At 37.6% G+C, this 12,689-nt stretch overlaps 2 protein-coding genes across 5 annotated transcripts; one reads left to right on the top strand and one right to left on the bottom strand.

The window, feature by feature from the left end:
* Positions 1-140: 140 nt before the first annotated feature.
* Positions 141-9,956, top strand: LOC137951647 (xylose isomerase-like). Of its 4 annotated transcripts, none has more exons than XM_068798465.1 (21): positions 141-228; positions 1,153-1,235; positions 1,322-1,435; positions 1,555-1,629; positions 1,876-2,005; positions 2,117-2,208; positions 2,304-2,354; positions 2,634-2,713; positions 3,624-3,678; positions 5,998-6,099; positions 6,241-6,292; positions 6,762-6,807; positions 6,883-6,938; positions 8,345-8,396; positions 8,495-8,574; positions 8,659-8,729; positions 8,824-8,864; positions 8,959-9,058; positions 9,137-9,208; positions 9,311-9,388; positions 9,478-9,956. In XM_068798465.1, exons 2-21 carry the CDS (start codon positions 1,176-1,178, stop codon positions 9,511-9,513), a joined length of 1,443 nt encoding a protein of 480 aa, XP_068654566.1. In that variant the 5' UTR covers positions 141-228; positions 1,153-1,175; the 3' UTR covers positions 9,514-9,956. The 4 variants fall into 4 exon arrangements, with proteins under 4 accessions (XP_068654566.1, XP_068654567.1, XP_068654564.1 ...); XM_068798466.1 differs by lacking the exon at positions 141-228 and adding an exon at positions 246-427 and having other exon boundaries at positions 2,637-2,713; XM_068798463.1 differs by lacking the exon at positions 141-228 and adding an exon at positions 246-427.
* Positions 9,957-10,256: 300 nt separating this feature from the next.
* On the bottom strand, positions 10,257-10,739 carry LOC137951278 (mitogen-activated protein kinase kinase 5-like). Its single transcript, XM_068797865.1, has one exon. It carries the CDS (start codon positions 10,737-10,739, stop codon positions 10,257-10,259), a length of 483 nt encoding a protein of 160 aa, XP_068653966.1.
* Between the last annotated feature and the right edge of the window lie 1,950 nt (positions 10,740-12,689).

The following is a 12,689-nucleotide window of genomic DNA, read 5'->3' as shown; positions in this document are numbered from 1 at the left end:
ATTTGGACTTCAGATTTTATACTGTAGAGGCTCACGCGATGGGTTGCTGGGAAATCTCAGTCCCCCGGAGTCTCCTTGTTTCTCTGACTGCAAAGAAAGTAGCGTCCATTCAGAAACCTTTTCACATGTGGAAAAAACTGAGAATTCTGAGGCTAAAATGGTCCAAGAGGAGAAGTCTCTTTTCAGTGCTTATCAGCAACCATCTTAAGCTGTTTTTCTTCTTCTAACGTAAGAGTAGGAAAATATTATATTTAGACCGAAAATCTTTTTAGTATTATTCTATTCTGAAAATTTTATCCGCCGGTTATTTAAAACCCTAAGTGTTTCCTTCCCTGCGATTAGCTTCTTATTTTCTACATATTTAACCTTGTTCTCTGCTCGACTACCGTCTTCCCTCGATCATCGGTTCTTGGTGAAATTTTTACTGGTAATGCAAGGTCGCAGTTGTTCTAGTCTTCTGTTTTCCCATAGTTTATTTTGATTGCAAGTTACTTTTTTTTAACTGATTTTGTTTCTCCGTGTTGTCGTTCGAGAGTAATGTGTATAAATGCATGAAGTCATTATTACGGCTGTAATTTTTTGGGATTTCCTCTGTTTGTCGAATGGCGGAAGCCTCTGCGTCTTCGTTGTTTTAGACATCCTATTAAGTTTGAATACAGTTGATGCTGATTGTTCGTTCAAGTTGGTTCGATCTTTTTCTTCTTCTGATTTTTTCTGTGAGATATCATACTACTCTTTTTTATCTAATGGAATAAAAGAAAAAGAAAAAGTAGCAATTTTCCTGGTTTTATGCGAAACCAAGTGGATGCTGATGAGAGTAATTTTCATATCAACAAGACGTTGTTTTCCTCCATGTATCATGCTTTTGGTTTGATAACAATCTCACAGTTATGCATGTTCAGGTTTCATTAGCATTTTGCAGTTAACACTTTACTCGTGATCAGTGTATTTGCTATTATTTTCAATAGCCACACGGTTTCTACAGTTCTTGTTTCAGCGATTTTTATTTTTATTTTGTGAGCATGCTCTTTTTTTGTCCCTTTTTATGCAAAAATTAATTAAAATATTTCCTTTCGGTTGGGTCATGTTTGATGCTTCAATTCCTTTGCATCTGGTAGTGTTGTTTCATTATGATCCCCTACTGCATTGCAGAGATCACTTGCATGAGATAAAACATGGAGGCTAGAAAAATTCTTCTGTTACTCCTTTGTTTGGAATTGTCTTTCCTGGCCGTTGTAAGTTATGTCTACACGATTTTAGTGTTATCATTTTTTTTTCTTTTTTTCTTAATTTTGTCTTGAGTATCTTATCCCATGGGCAGATTGCAGTGGGGCCACCTACGTGCCCTGCTGATGTTGATGCAAAATGTGATGATGGAGCTTTGGATGAATGGGAAGGTGAATTTTTCCCTAATGTTCCCCAAATTAAGTATGAGGTATGTGGTTAATCAGTTAGTTCTACCTGCTTTCCTAGAAAGGTTAAGCATATTTTTTTCTCTTTTCTTAACTTCAGTTTCATATATGCATATATACATATTAATGTTTATTTATATAGGGTCCTACTAGCAAGCACCCTCTTGCATTTAAATGGTATAATGCTGATGAAGTGATCCTCGGGAAAAAAATGAAGGTCAGTTATAACTGTAACTTTTTTTTTTTGTAGTCTTTTGGCTCTCACCCTCAGTTACTTAGGGGGAACCCCCGTATTTTTTAATTGATGGGCCAACCTCTCTGCTCTGTTGAGTATTTCGTTCCAAGATATTGAAATTGATACAAAACCTGAATATTAGAAGGGCCCTTCTGATTCTACCAGACAAAAATATGTCTTAACATGATAACTAATTCGCCAACTGACAAGAATATGTGTTGATTGTAGGATTGGATGAGATTTAGTGTGGCATTTTGGCATACATTTCGTGGAACAGGAGGAGACCCTTTTGGTGCTCCAACAAAGCAGTGGCCTTGGGAGGATGGTACAAACTCACTAGCTATGGCTAAAAGAAGAAGTAAGTAGGGGTTATTATGAATTTTTACATCACTGAAATTGTAATATCTATTTAACTTCTTGAAGTCCTTGTCAAGTTAAACTAATTTTTTTAACCCTTTGAATAAAATAGTGAGAGCCAACTTTGAGTTCATTAAAAAGTTGGGTGTGGAATGGTGGTGTTTTCATGACAGAGACATAGCTCCTGATGGTAAAACTTTAGAGGTAAGTCAGATAATTTGATTAGTTGTGAATATCATACCACTTTTGATGTGGTCTCTCTTTCTCTTAAATACTATGGCTTCATTGTCATGCCTCAGGAAACAAATGCTAATCTGGATGACGTGGTAGCCCTTGCAAAGGAACTTCAGGTAAATGTTTTTTCTCTCTTGTCATTGTGCTCCTCATGCTTTCTGGCACATCAAATAGAGGCTTATTGAATATACTCATGATTTATCTTTTTCGTCCATTCTTCTTTATATTAGATCTTTTGCAAGCTTACTTGAAAAGTTACATGAGTTGCAGTTTGTGTGATTCATCTACAAATAATTTTTGACATAGCTTATGAGGAAAAATTTTGTTTGTGCACTTTTGAAATGATTTTCCTTGCTTTTCTTATCTATTTGCTCAAATAAGTCGTTCATGTGAAGCAGGGGACTAAAATCCGACCTTTGTGGGGTACTGCTCAGTTGTTTCACCATCCTCGCTACATGCATGGAGCTGCTACCAGGTGTCTTTTTTTTTCCCACCTTAAGTTTGTTGTCTTCATTCTTTATGTGCTCATAGTATGACAATTCAGTGAGACATTAATCAATAGATAGGATGTTGGTTCATGGTACTCCAACAAATCTGGTGGAAACTAAGATTGGCTTGATTGGAGAGATGGTTGGAAGGCTAGACAAAAAACATTCCTGAAAATGGTAGTTGAAGTTCTCAAACCAATGATATAAAAAATTACACCTCAGCAATTACATGATAAAAAATAATTAGACAGCCCCTTAAGAGGAAGTAAATTATGGGTGGAGTAGCTTTTCTTAAAAAAGTACATATTTTTGTACCAAAAATTGGTCTCAGGTTGCAAAGAGTAAGCACGCATGCCATACTAGCGCACAAGCAATAGGGGGCCTATGGCCCCTACAGGAAACATTAGAAAAAATTGTAAGTGGAAAAATTTTCTGTTTATCCAAAACTTTGTCATTTGTACTGGTTATAAGGGATGAGAAAATTTCCCTCCTAATTTCTCGTCTCATAAAAAGTTGGAGTTAACTGAAACTTGAGTTTTCTATTACTTCAATAGGAAGCAATGGAAAAATAAGCCAAGAATATTAAACAACTAGTCCTTGACTACTCATCCCCTTTACCTCAATCCTGCTTATTGTTATAATATTGGGCTTTTTTTTAAAAAAAAAATCTAGTGTAGGCACAAATACTACATTTAATTTTCATGCCAGTTCTCATAGTGGCACAAATGCAAGAAGAACTTGTCAAAGAAGACAATAGGAAAATTGGGAGGGAAAAGGATTTTCCTGTTATTTTATTTTTCTATGGCGACACAGCTGGAACCTTAGTCCCAGTTAAATAACCTTGTTTTCTCTTTATGGGTGTACTTACCACAAAAAGCTTATGATTTGCTTCTGCAGTCCGGAAGTAGGTGTATATGCATATGCTGCTGCCCAAGTCAAGAAAGCCATGGAGGTGATTGTCACTATATCTCTGTTCAATTTTTTTTTAAATGGTGATTTTTATTTTTATATATTTTTTGAAAATGGCAATGTGTTCATTGCCATTTATTCAGACAACTGGTAGTAAACTAGGGTACAACAGTGAAGTACAACATGGAATACAGATTTATTCTTAATGAGTTATAGAGGCAAAGACGGCCCTAAGGCACTCCTTAGAAACCGTTGATTTTGCAAGGTTTTTTGAGACAAGGGTTTGTTGTACTTGGGACCTGGTCCACTCAATTTTCCATGAAGAAGAAAGATCTACTACTTTATCAAACAGATCAGTTATGCAAAAATCCTTATTGGAGATGGCAAGGCCCTTGTTTCTACTGGATTAGAACTACAACAGTCTAGTAGTGCCATAAGGGTTTCTCCGCTGATTGTTTTTTTTCACCTTCAACCCTGGGAATGCCCAAAGAGGATTGATCTAAATTTAGTTTCTACCTGCTTTAGGAGGGGGTTGGATACCCATGTAATAAAGTATAATCACTTGAAGTACAATCACATTTGCCATGGAGATGGCAATGCCTTTGTTTCTGCTAGATTAGAACTACAATAGTCTGTTGGCCTTAGCAGTGCCATAAGGATTTCTTCGCTGCTTGTTTTTTATTTCTCCTCCAACCCCAGATGGTCTTGGGATGCCCAAAGAGGATCAATCTAAATTTAGTTTCTACCTGCTTTGGGAGGGGGGTGGGGACCATGTAAAGTACGACCACTTGAAGTTGCTCTTCTCTTTTAATATTCCCTTCCAGATGGTTGATGCCTTGCCATGGTGGCTAACCATGGGCAGCCAGTTAGTTTGGTTCAGCTTCATATTTCTTGTCAATCACTCATAATTCTTGATACCTGGTGGAATTGGGAGGAAATTCTCTCTAGTAGTGAAGTTTCACCTCTAGCTTTGCTCCCTTGGTTTCCCCTTCGAGTGGCTGGCTCAAACTAAATTTTGATGTCAGTTCTGAAGGTGATCAGGGGCCTGCAGGAATTGATGGCACAGTCAGAGATCATGATGGAAAGGTCTTCTTCTTTTCTTCCAGAAATTTTCTATTCCAGTAATTTTTGAAGGAGATTCAGCAGTTATTATCTCTTGGTTTATAAAGAAAAAGGATACTTCTTGGAACTACTACATGTCCATCATGAACATCTAATATATGCTCAGGTAAATTCATAGACTAGCAGCATACCCACTGATCAGGCAATCCTCTCAGGGACCAGCTCTTGAAGCAAGGTGTCTCTTGCCAATACCTAGTTGTTGGGAGCTCTTTCCCGTTGGAATTGTAGGGCTTTGCCGCTCTCTTTTTAATTACTTGTCATTTTAGAAATTAAAACATTCACTATTTAAAAAAAAAACAAACTTTTTTTGTTGTTTGCTGGTGAATCTCCACATCCATTTAGCTAAGAGGGTTGTGTTAATTTTTTTTACCCTCTGGATTCCCAATCCACACAAGTGAATACCTTAACTTCATGCACCTATGGTGTAGTCCTTTAGTTTAGCTTATATGTTTGTTGGGCATGGTATGGGTGATAAGAAGTAATTGGGAATTCTGGCCTGCATGACTTTAATTAGCGTAGCTCTTCCAATATAGGGTGGCTGATTTTTTTCACACCTTCCCAATACCAGCTGCAGTAATTTATTAGTTGCTCTGCCTATGAAAAAGTACGTAGTTACTCTGCCTATGAAAAAGAGGTAAGCCCAAATATGTTGTTGGAAGACAAAGTGCTGCATACCTGTATTTAAGCCATTTCATATTCACTTTCTCTATGCTTATTGAGTCCATCCTGATCTTTAGACAAATTGATGCTCCAATTGATTCTTTCACCAGACATATACTCATAGAGGCTGAACATTGTGTTGATGTTTTTTTTATTGAAAAGCAAATGAAAAGAATACTAAGGAGAGAGAGAGGAATAGGCCCCAAATTACAACGGAAGAACTCTTTCCATTAGGACAAGCCTCAAATTACAAGAGAAGAGCTCTTTCCAGTAGGACAAACTGCAAATTACAAGGGAAGAGCTCTTTCTAGTTGGACAAGTCTCAAATTACAAGGGAAGAAAGTTTTCCAGTCTATCTCACTATTTAAGAAAATACCAAATAGGGAGTTTTCTGAAAGAAAAAATAAATATTAGATATGTTCTCAGAGTTGTATGAGCTCTATTGTTCTTTATGTTTTCTTTTCTAACAATATGAATTAGATATCATTAGCATCTTATAATTTTTCCCAATAGGATCCATAATTTATCTTATTTTCATTTTACGGTTCTGAAGCTTAGTTAAGTTGAACAATTTTTGTAGGTTACTCATTACCTCGGAGGACAAAATTATGTTTTTTGGGGTGGAAGGGAAGGATATCAATCTCTCTTAAACACAGATATGAAAAGGGAGTTGGATCATATGGTGGGTATACTGATCTTTCTCTATTAACTTTTTGCTTATTTATTTGTGTTACTGCATTTATGTTCTCTGGTTTCTTTACATGTTTCATTTCATCCAATAGCATCCATGTTGTTTTCCTTACTCCTAGAGTGTCCCTTGCAGGCAACTTTTCTTAAAGCCGCCGCTGATTGGAAGAAGAAAATTGGATTTAATGGTACGTTCTGTTTTTACTTTAAAAAGCGTAGCTATATCACTTAGATTAGTCTTTTTAGTGTCCGAGTTGGGGACTCAGATTGCTCATTTCTTGATAAACCTCTTATTTATCCCCCCCCAAAAAAAAAAGTTAAACCTCGTATGGATAAGCTTGGGATATTGCAAAAAAAATCAATGGAAGGTTTATGACTGCTTATTTCTACATCAAAGTTAGTTTTAGTTAAGTATTGGTACATAATTAAAATTACAAGTACGATCCTTCTGTAGGGGGTCTGAGAGTCTTGGACGTTTGTTCCAAGTAGATTTACAAGTACGAATCATCTCTCAGAAAAGATCTACAAGTATGAAAGTATTTAGCTTCTGTGGAATCCTGCTCTGAAGGGCTTGAACTCTCAATTTGATTTCCTGTATAGGATGCGGCCCTCTTTTTCACTCTTTCACAAAATAAGTATCTGTCTTTTATCTTTCAGGTACTCTTTTGATTGAACCTAAACCTCAAGAACCCACGAAGCACCAGTAAGTTAAAAGATATCTTTTCAGTAAGAGAATTTGTTGCGTTGTTTCAACCTTTTAACTTTCTATATTTACCAGGTATGATTGGGATGCTGCTACTACAGCAAGCTTTCTACTAAAATATGGTCTTTCAGGTATGCATCATCTGTTTCAACAATTGCTTTTTCTGTAATCTCCTTTTTTAAACTTGAGAATTTTTTTATTTTTTTTATAAATTTTAAATGAGCTTTTATTGAGAGAGAAGAGAGTACAACAGACCTTACCTAGGGAGAAGGAAGGCTACAATAATAAAAACATTAAGGTCTTGATGGCAAGATCCAAAAGAGAAGTGGAATCACATGCAAGCCTGTTTGCAGCTGTGTTGCATGACCTTGGGGAATGGTGCCATGTAGTGGTGAGGTTCTGTTTTGTTCATAATCTCCTTGACCAGATGAAGTAATATCCAATTGGGATCAGTTCCCTTACTACACCAGCTAATGAAAGTATAGGAATCACCTTCCACATTAAGCCGTTAATGAGTGGTTGGACATCTACATGAAGAGAAGCAGAGTTTATTAATATAATGTAAGATACAACATACAATCAGGAAGAGAAGATGAAATCATTCATTAAGAAGAGTGGAATCCCCAAATATAGAACCAATTAACTACTAGGCTAAGTCTCCTTCTACCACCACTAGACTAATGAAATCTTCATTCTCGTGAGTTGTGCTTTCATTTTTGCTTCAGTTGTGCTGCAATGATCTCTTTGAGCCAAAAAAATCATGTGTTTGGCTAGATGAGTTTCCAATTGCATCACCAACTCTAGTTGGGCTGGGGTTACCCATGGATCTGTTCTCAAAGTTCAATTTCAGCAAGAGGTAGCCTCTTCAGGTGCCCCTCTCTAACATGCTATGTCAGATTCTTTAAACAGATTGACCTATGTCCATCGCTGTAAAATAGTTCATCAATTTGTTAAACCATTGAATCTCAACAACCAAAACCAGATCAAAACCAAATGAAAAATGTCAACTTCGAGGATAGTCGCATCTTGGCACAGACCACTGCAATTCCTCTGAGATAATTGTGTACATGAATCTGGAGGTAGTCTCAACCATCGGAGTTGCCTTGGGTACATCTGAGATATTTGGGGTCTATAATGTTATTTTAAACTGTACACTTCAATTATGTTTTTCTTGAATGTGAAATCCTCCCTTTCCATGGTGAGACTTTAATGCAAGACATCATACTAGAAAGCCCTGGTGTGACCATTAACCAAAAGCTCAAGTCACACACAATACTTTCTTTTGAGAGATACTGTAATGACATATAACAAAGACGTTTTCATGAACAAAAGGCCAAAATTACTGCTGAAGGAAATCACTGAAACAGAAATACAGACTTGATTAAGTTGGATGTAAAGATCCCTGGGGTATTGCCCACTTAGTTATTGAATTCTCAGTTCACAGAGGAGCTCAATTATAGTAAGAGTCGATGTCTGTTGAAAGTACATTTTTTTAAAATTTTTTAAATTCTTGAAATCAATGATTTGAATCTATCAGGGGAATTCAAACTCAACATTGAGTGTAACCATGCTACCCTATCCAAACACAGGTGTGGATTTATATTTTGCATTTGAATTTAAATGTTCAGTTGAGTTTACAGATTATGCAATGTGGAGCCTTCCATACTGAATTTTTTTGCTCTTCCAGCTGTTTCCATGAGCTTGAAACTGCAAGGATCAGTGGGTTGCTTGGAAACGTTGATGCAAACACCGGCGACCCCCAGATTGGTGAAAAATTGTTGTATTATATTTCTGAAAGGGAATGAATAGATTTCTGCTTTAATTAATAATGAAGACATTGCATTACTATAGGTTGGGACACTGATCAATTCCTCGTGGACATTGGAGAGGCAACTCTGGTTATGCTAAGTGTGGTTAGGAATGTAAGTCTTCATGTAGCTGTTTCAACTCCATAAGCTTACAGATCTTGAAAGTTTAGGGAGAGTTTGTTACTCAATTAGCTTTCCTGGTGAACAGGGAGGGCTTGCACCTGGTGGATTCAACTTTGATGCAAAACTGTGAGTTCTTCCTTGCAAATGTGTTCTAATGTATATGCTTGTAACTTTTAGTTCTGACCCTTGACTCTTAACTTCTTGCCAAATTGTTCCTCAGTCGGAGAGAGAGTACAGATCCGGAAGATTTATTCATTGCTCATATATCCGGAATGGATACCCTGGCTCGAGGACTTCGCAGTGTTGCGAAACTTATTGAGGTCAGGATTTTCTGAACTCTTCTCTTTCAAGTGGGTTATCTGTCATCTGACATTTTGTTTTTTGGCATATACTACTAGGAGGGTGATTTGGATGAGCTGGTTCGGAAGCGATATGCAAGCTTTGACTCAGAAATTGGAGCCATGATTGAGGTTCGATTCAATGCTACAGATAATTAAGAAGACAAGGATACAGATGTATATAGAAGTAAACTCAGGTAGAATTGATTTCTTATTTGGTCATCTTCTCTGCAGGGTGGAAAAGCAGATTTTGAGAATCTAGAGAAAAAGGCCATGGAATGGGGAGAACCAATTGTTCCTTCAGGGAAGCAGGTACTTGGATCCTTCCAAGAGTTATTTTGTTACTACTTGTTGCATATGCCACTGCAATCACAATAAAAATGTCAACTTTTCTTGAGCAGGAACTGGCTGAGATGATCTTCCAATCGGCTCTGTAATCAGACATAGACACTAGGAGAAACATCAAGATCTGAAGGTAGTCAATAATAGAGCAAGGAAATTTTATCAAATGATGGTCATAGCAACAGCAGCACAATCCAGCTAGCTGCAGAACATGGGATCTAAGTTGATAGCGGGATGAATCATAATGCTAGTGGCAAGACCTTCAAGTCTCTACAACGATGTCATTGCTGTCAGAAGAGCTCATTTTATTGTTTCTCTTGAACTGACTTTAATGTAAGTGGGAATAAACATCAGCCATTTCTCTTTGCCCATAATATACTTTTGCAAGCATAAAAAAAGGATGGGTGCAGTCTAGCTACGGGGTTGCTTCCTGGGTGTCGGTAACATTATTCAAAAGTCGAAATCCTGGTAAAGGGCGAGCCTACTCGGTTCATTTATTTGACCACCTGAGGTGGAGTTGAAAAGAAGTCATGGCCATTGTTATTATTCAAATGATGCATAATGAGCTAGTAACTGCCTCACAAGTGTCGACAAGTGATTCTAATGCCTTACAATTCACCATTTTTTCAACTACAAGTGGTCCAGTTTCAAGGTCAAAATGTAAGGAAAATCCTTCAATTGCCTCAACAAGTGTCCACAAATGATCCTCAATGGGTTATAACTATCCATTTTTTATTTTATTTACTATCCAGAAAAAAAAGCTTCAGAAGATCCATGTCAATTCCATACTTGAAAAGTTTGATTGTTGCTGCACACACATCCATTCTGCTATGCCTCCTCACCCAAGAGCTAATGAATGGGAAGAAGTGCCGGAGCAAGAATTAGGAGGCAGCGGGGCAGGCAGCTGTGTGCTGGCCGCCCGGGTTACGAAGGGGTGGGTTAGTAGCTGCGCCGCAGTCCACGTTTTGGCTGGATCTTTCTGGAGACAACAACCGATGAAGCTTCGAAACTCCTTTGACGCCGTCGGCGGTAAGAAGCACTCAAGTATGCTTAAACCAAGACTCCAGATATCCCCTGCGTATCCGTCGTCGCTGCCGTGGTTATGATCAGTGTTGTTCCGCTCCGGACTCATGTACGCTATTGTCCCAACAGAGTAGTTGCAGGGGTCCATAGTCTGTGCCAAAATACGACTGACCCCGTAGTCGGCGATCTTGGATTTGGTTATTAATGAGAAGGTTGGAGGGTTTAATATCCCTATGAACAATCTTGCGGCGGTAGAGATAAGCGAAGGATCTGTCGCGCAGAAGCGGCTCAGGGACATGGGATCAATCAAATATAGGTATTTGAGTGGTAATAGTTCAAAGAATTATTATTTTTTCTTAAGGTGAGAAATGAAAAATTGGAGATAAGATGGAGGTCAGATATGGTCTTCTACTTTGTCTTCCTTTAAGAAAACAAGGAAGGTTCCATGTTCTTTCGTTCTTCGTGCTACAACCTCTAGGCAAAATTACCATTCCAACCAATTTAGTCTGATTACTAATACTTTTGAACTATGTTGTTTTGGTTGGATAGAATTAGATCGATTGAGAATGTGTCCTTCTTTCTAGCTATGCCTTTCCACTCTCATCTTACCTACAATTTCACTCTCCATTCTCCGCTCTTCTCTACCTGCGCTCTCCGTCCATTTGCCCGCCATCGATCGCCTCTCATCTTCATGCTCATCCCTCCTTGGCTTCTCTTCCTCTCTAATTCAACCGACTTCTTTTCCCAGTGTCTCTCTTTCTCTGTTTTTGCCAGCCGTCGTCCCTCTCGGTTTCTCTCGTCGCCCCTCTCTACCCATAATTTCTCTCATCTCATCCTGGTCACCCCCTATTTTGAACCTTCGACCCTAAATTTCTATCAATTTCCCAAATCGAAAAGAAAAAACCCAGTCAAACATTGACCTGATGACAGACTCTTCAGTGACTAGAAAGCGAAAGAGAATATCGAAATGGGGAATCGTCAAAGTGTGGGAAGACGGATTCAGTCAAAAGGCTTAGAGAAATGAGCATTCGTGAGTTGCGGGAGCAAACAGTTCTTTGTGGCACTTCGTCGCAAGGGTCCAAGAGAGATCTCATTGAGAGGTTTGTCACAAGAAACAATCATCATTTCATTTGAAAGGACTAAGAAACATTTTTGTTATGAAGTCTATGCCATATTGTCTTTTAATGACTATCAAGAGCAAAAAACTAATGCTTCCATGATAAAACTAACTCGTTTACAAGTCCCTAGTTTCATGATGCCTACCATTTGGTTCCACTCCCTCTCTCTTTCTCTCTCTAACATGTTTCTAACTAATATGTATGATGATTCTAAACATGTCTATATACAAATTATATCCTAAAGTTTTGATCTTACAAGTACTTCAGGAATAAGAGTTAAAATATTCTCCTACATAAATTGATTGAATTCAAATATTTGCTCTTTTTAAGCTTGAACTCGAGAATACGTTGATTTCTTCCTTGTGGGTGCTTCTTCAAAAGATATTCTTCATTTTGTGTTTTAGGTCTTCATTTTGGCTTTGATGTTTTAGACCTTGAGATGCTCTTGAAGGTTAAGTATATGAAATACTAGATTTGTAAGTTATTAGCTCAATTAAACTTTGTTATCATCAAAAGCAATGTGAGAGTCAACCTTGTGAAGTTGGTTCAAGGCCAATCCCAAAATAACTAACCATATTAGGAAACCTCTTTCCCAATTAATAAGCTCAACATATTTGTTTTCACTAATCCATGTGGGATTATTCTTTAACACTCCCTCTCACATGTAGGCCCTCTGGGTTCTTACATGTGGATAATTTGGGTGGAGGCCCACATACGAGTCCCTGCTCTTATACCATGTGAAGTTGGGTTCAAGGCTCATCCCAAAATAACTAGCCATCTTAGGAAACCTCTTTCCCAACTAATAAACTCAACATATTTGTTTTCACTAATCCATGTGGGACTATTCCTTAACAAACCTATGGTCAACAAAAACTAAGTCCAAATAGAAGTTTTCCACATAGATCATGTGATTCTTTTCTGATCTATCATCTCAAGTATTTTAGGTTTTATTCTATCTTTTTTATTTCTTTCATATTCCAGTACACGTTGCTTTCTTGGAATTAATACCTCCATATTAAAAATTATACATTGATAGAAATATCTTCGAATCTACTTTCCAACACAATTTTTTTTTGGCAACCATAGTTTTCTATAAAGAGAAATCGATATTGGAAGTAGTAAAGGTTAGA

Source organism: Aristolochia californica, unplaced genomic scaffold (genome assembly GCF_029961685.1).
Source record: "Aristolochia californica isolate CCGP_79_NKW_82.1479 unplaced genomic scaffold, dmAriCali1.0.hap1 SCAF_15, whole genome shotgun sequence".
NCBI classification, from domain to species: Eukaryota; Viridiplantae; Streptophyta; class Magnoliopsida; order Piperales; family Aristolochiaceae; genus Aristolochia; species Aristolochia californica.
Note: the sequence above shows the minus strand (reverse complement) of the source record. Positions and strands in the feature narration are given on the sequence as shown.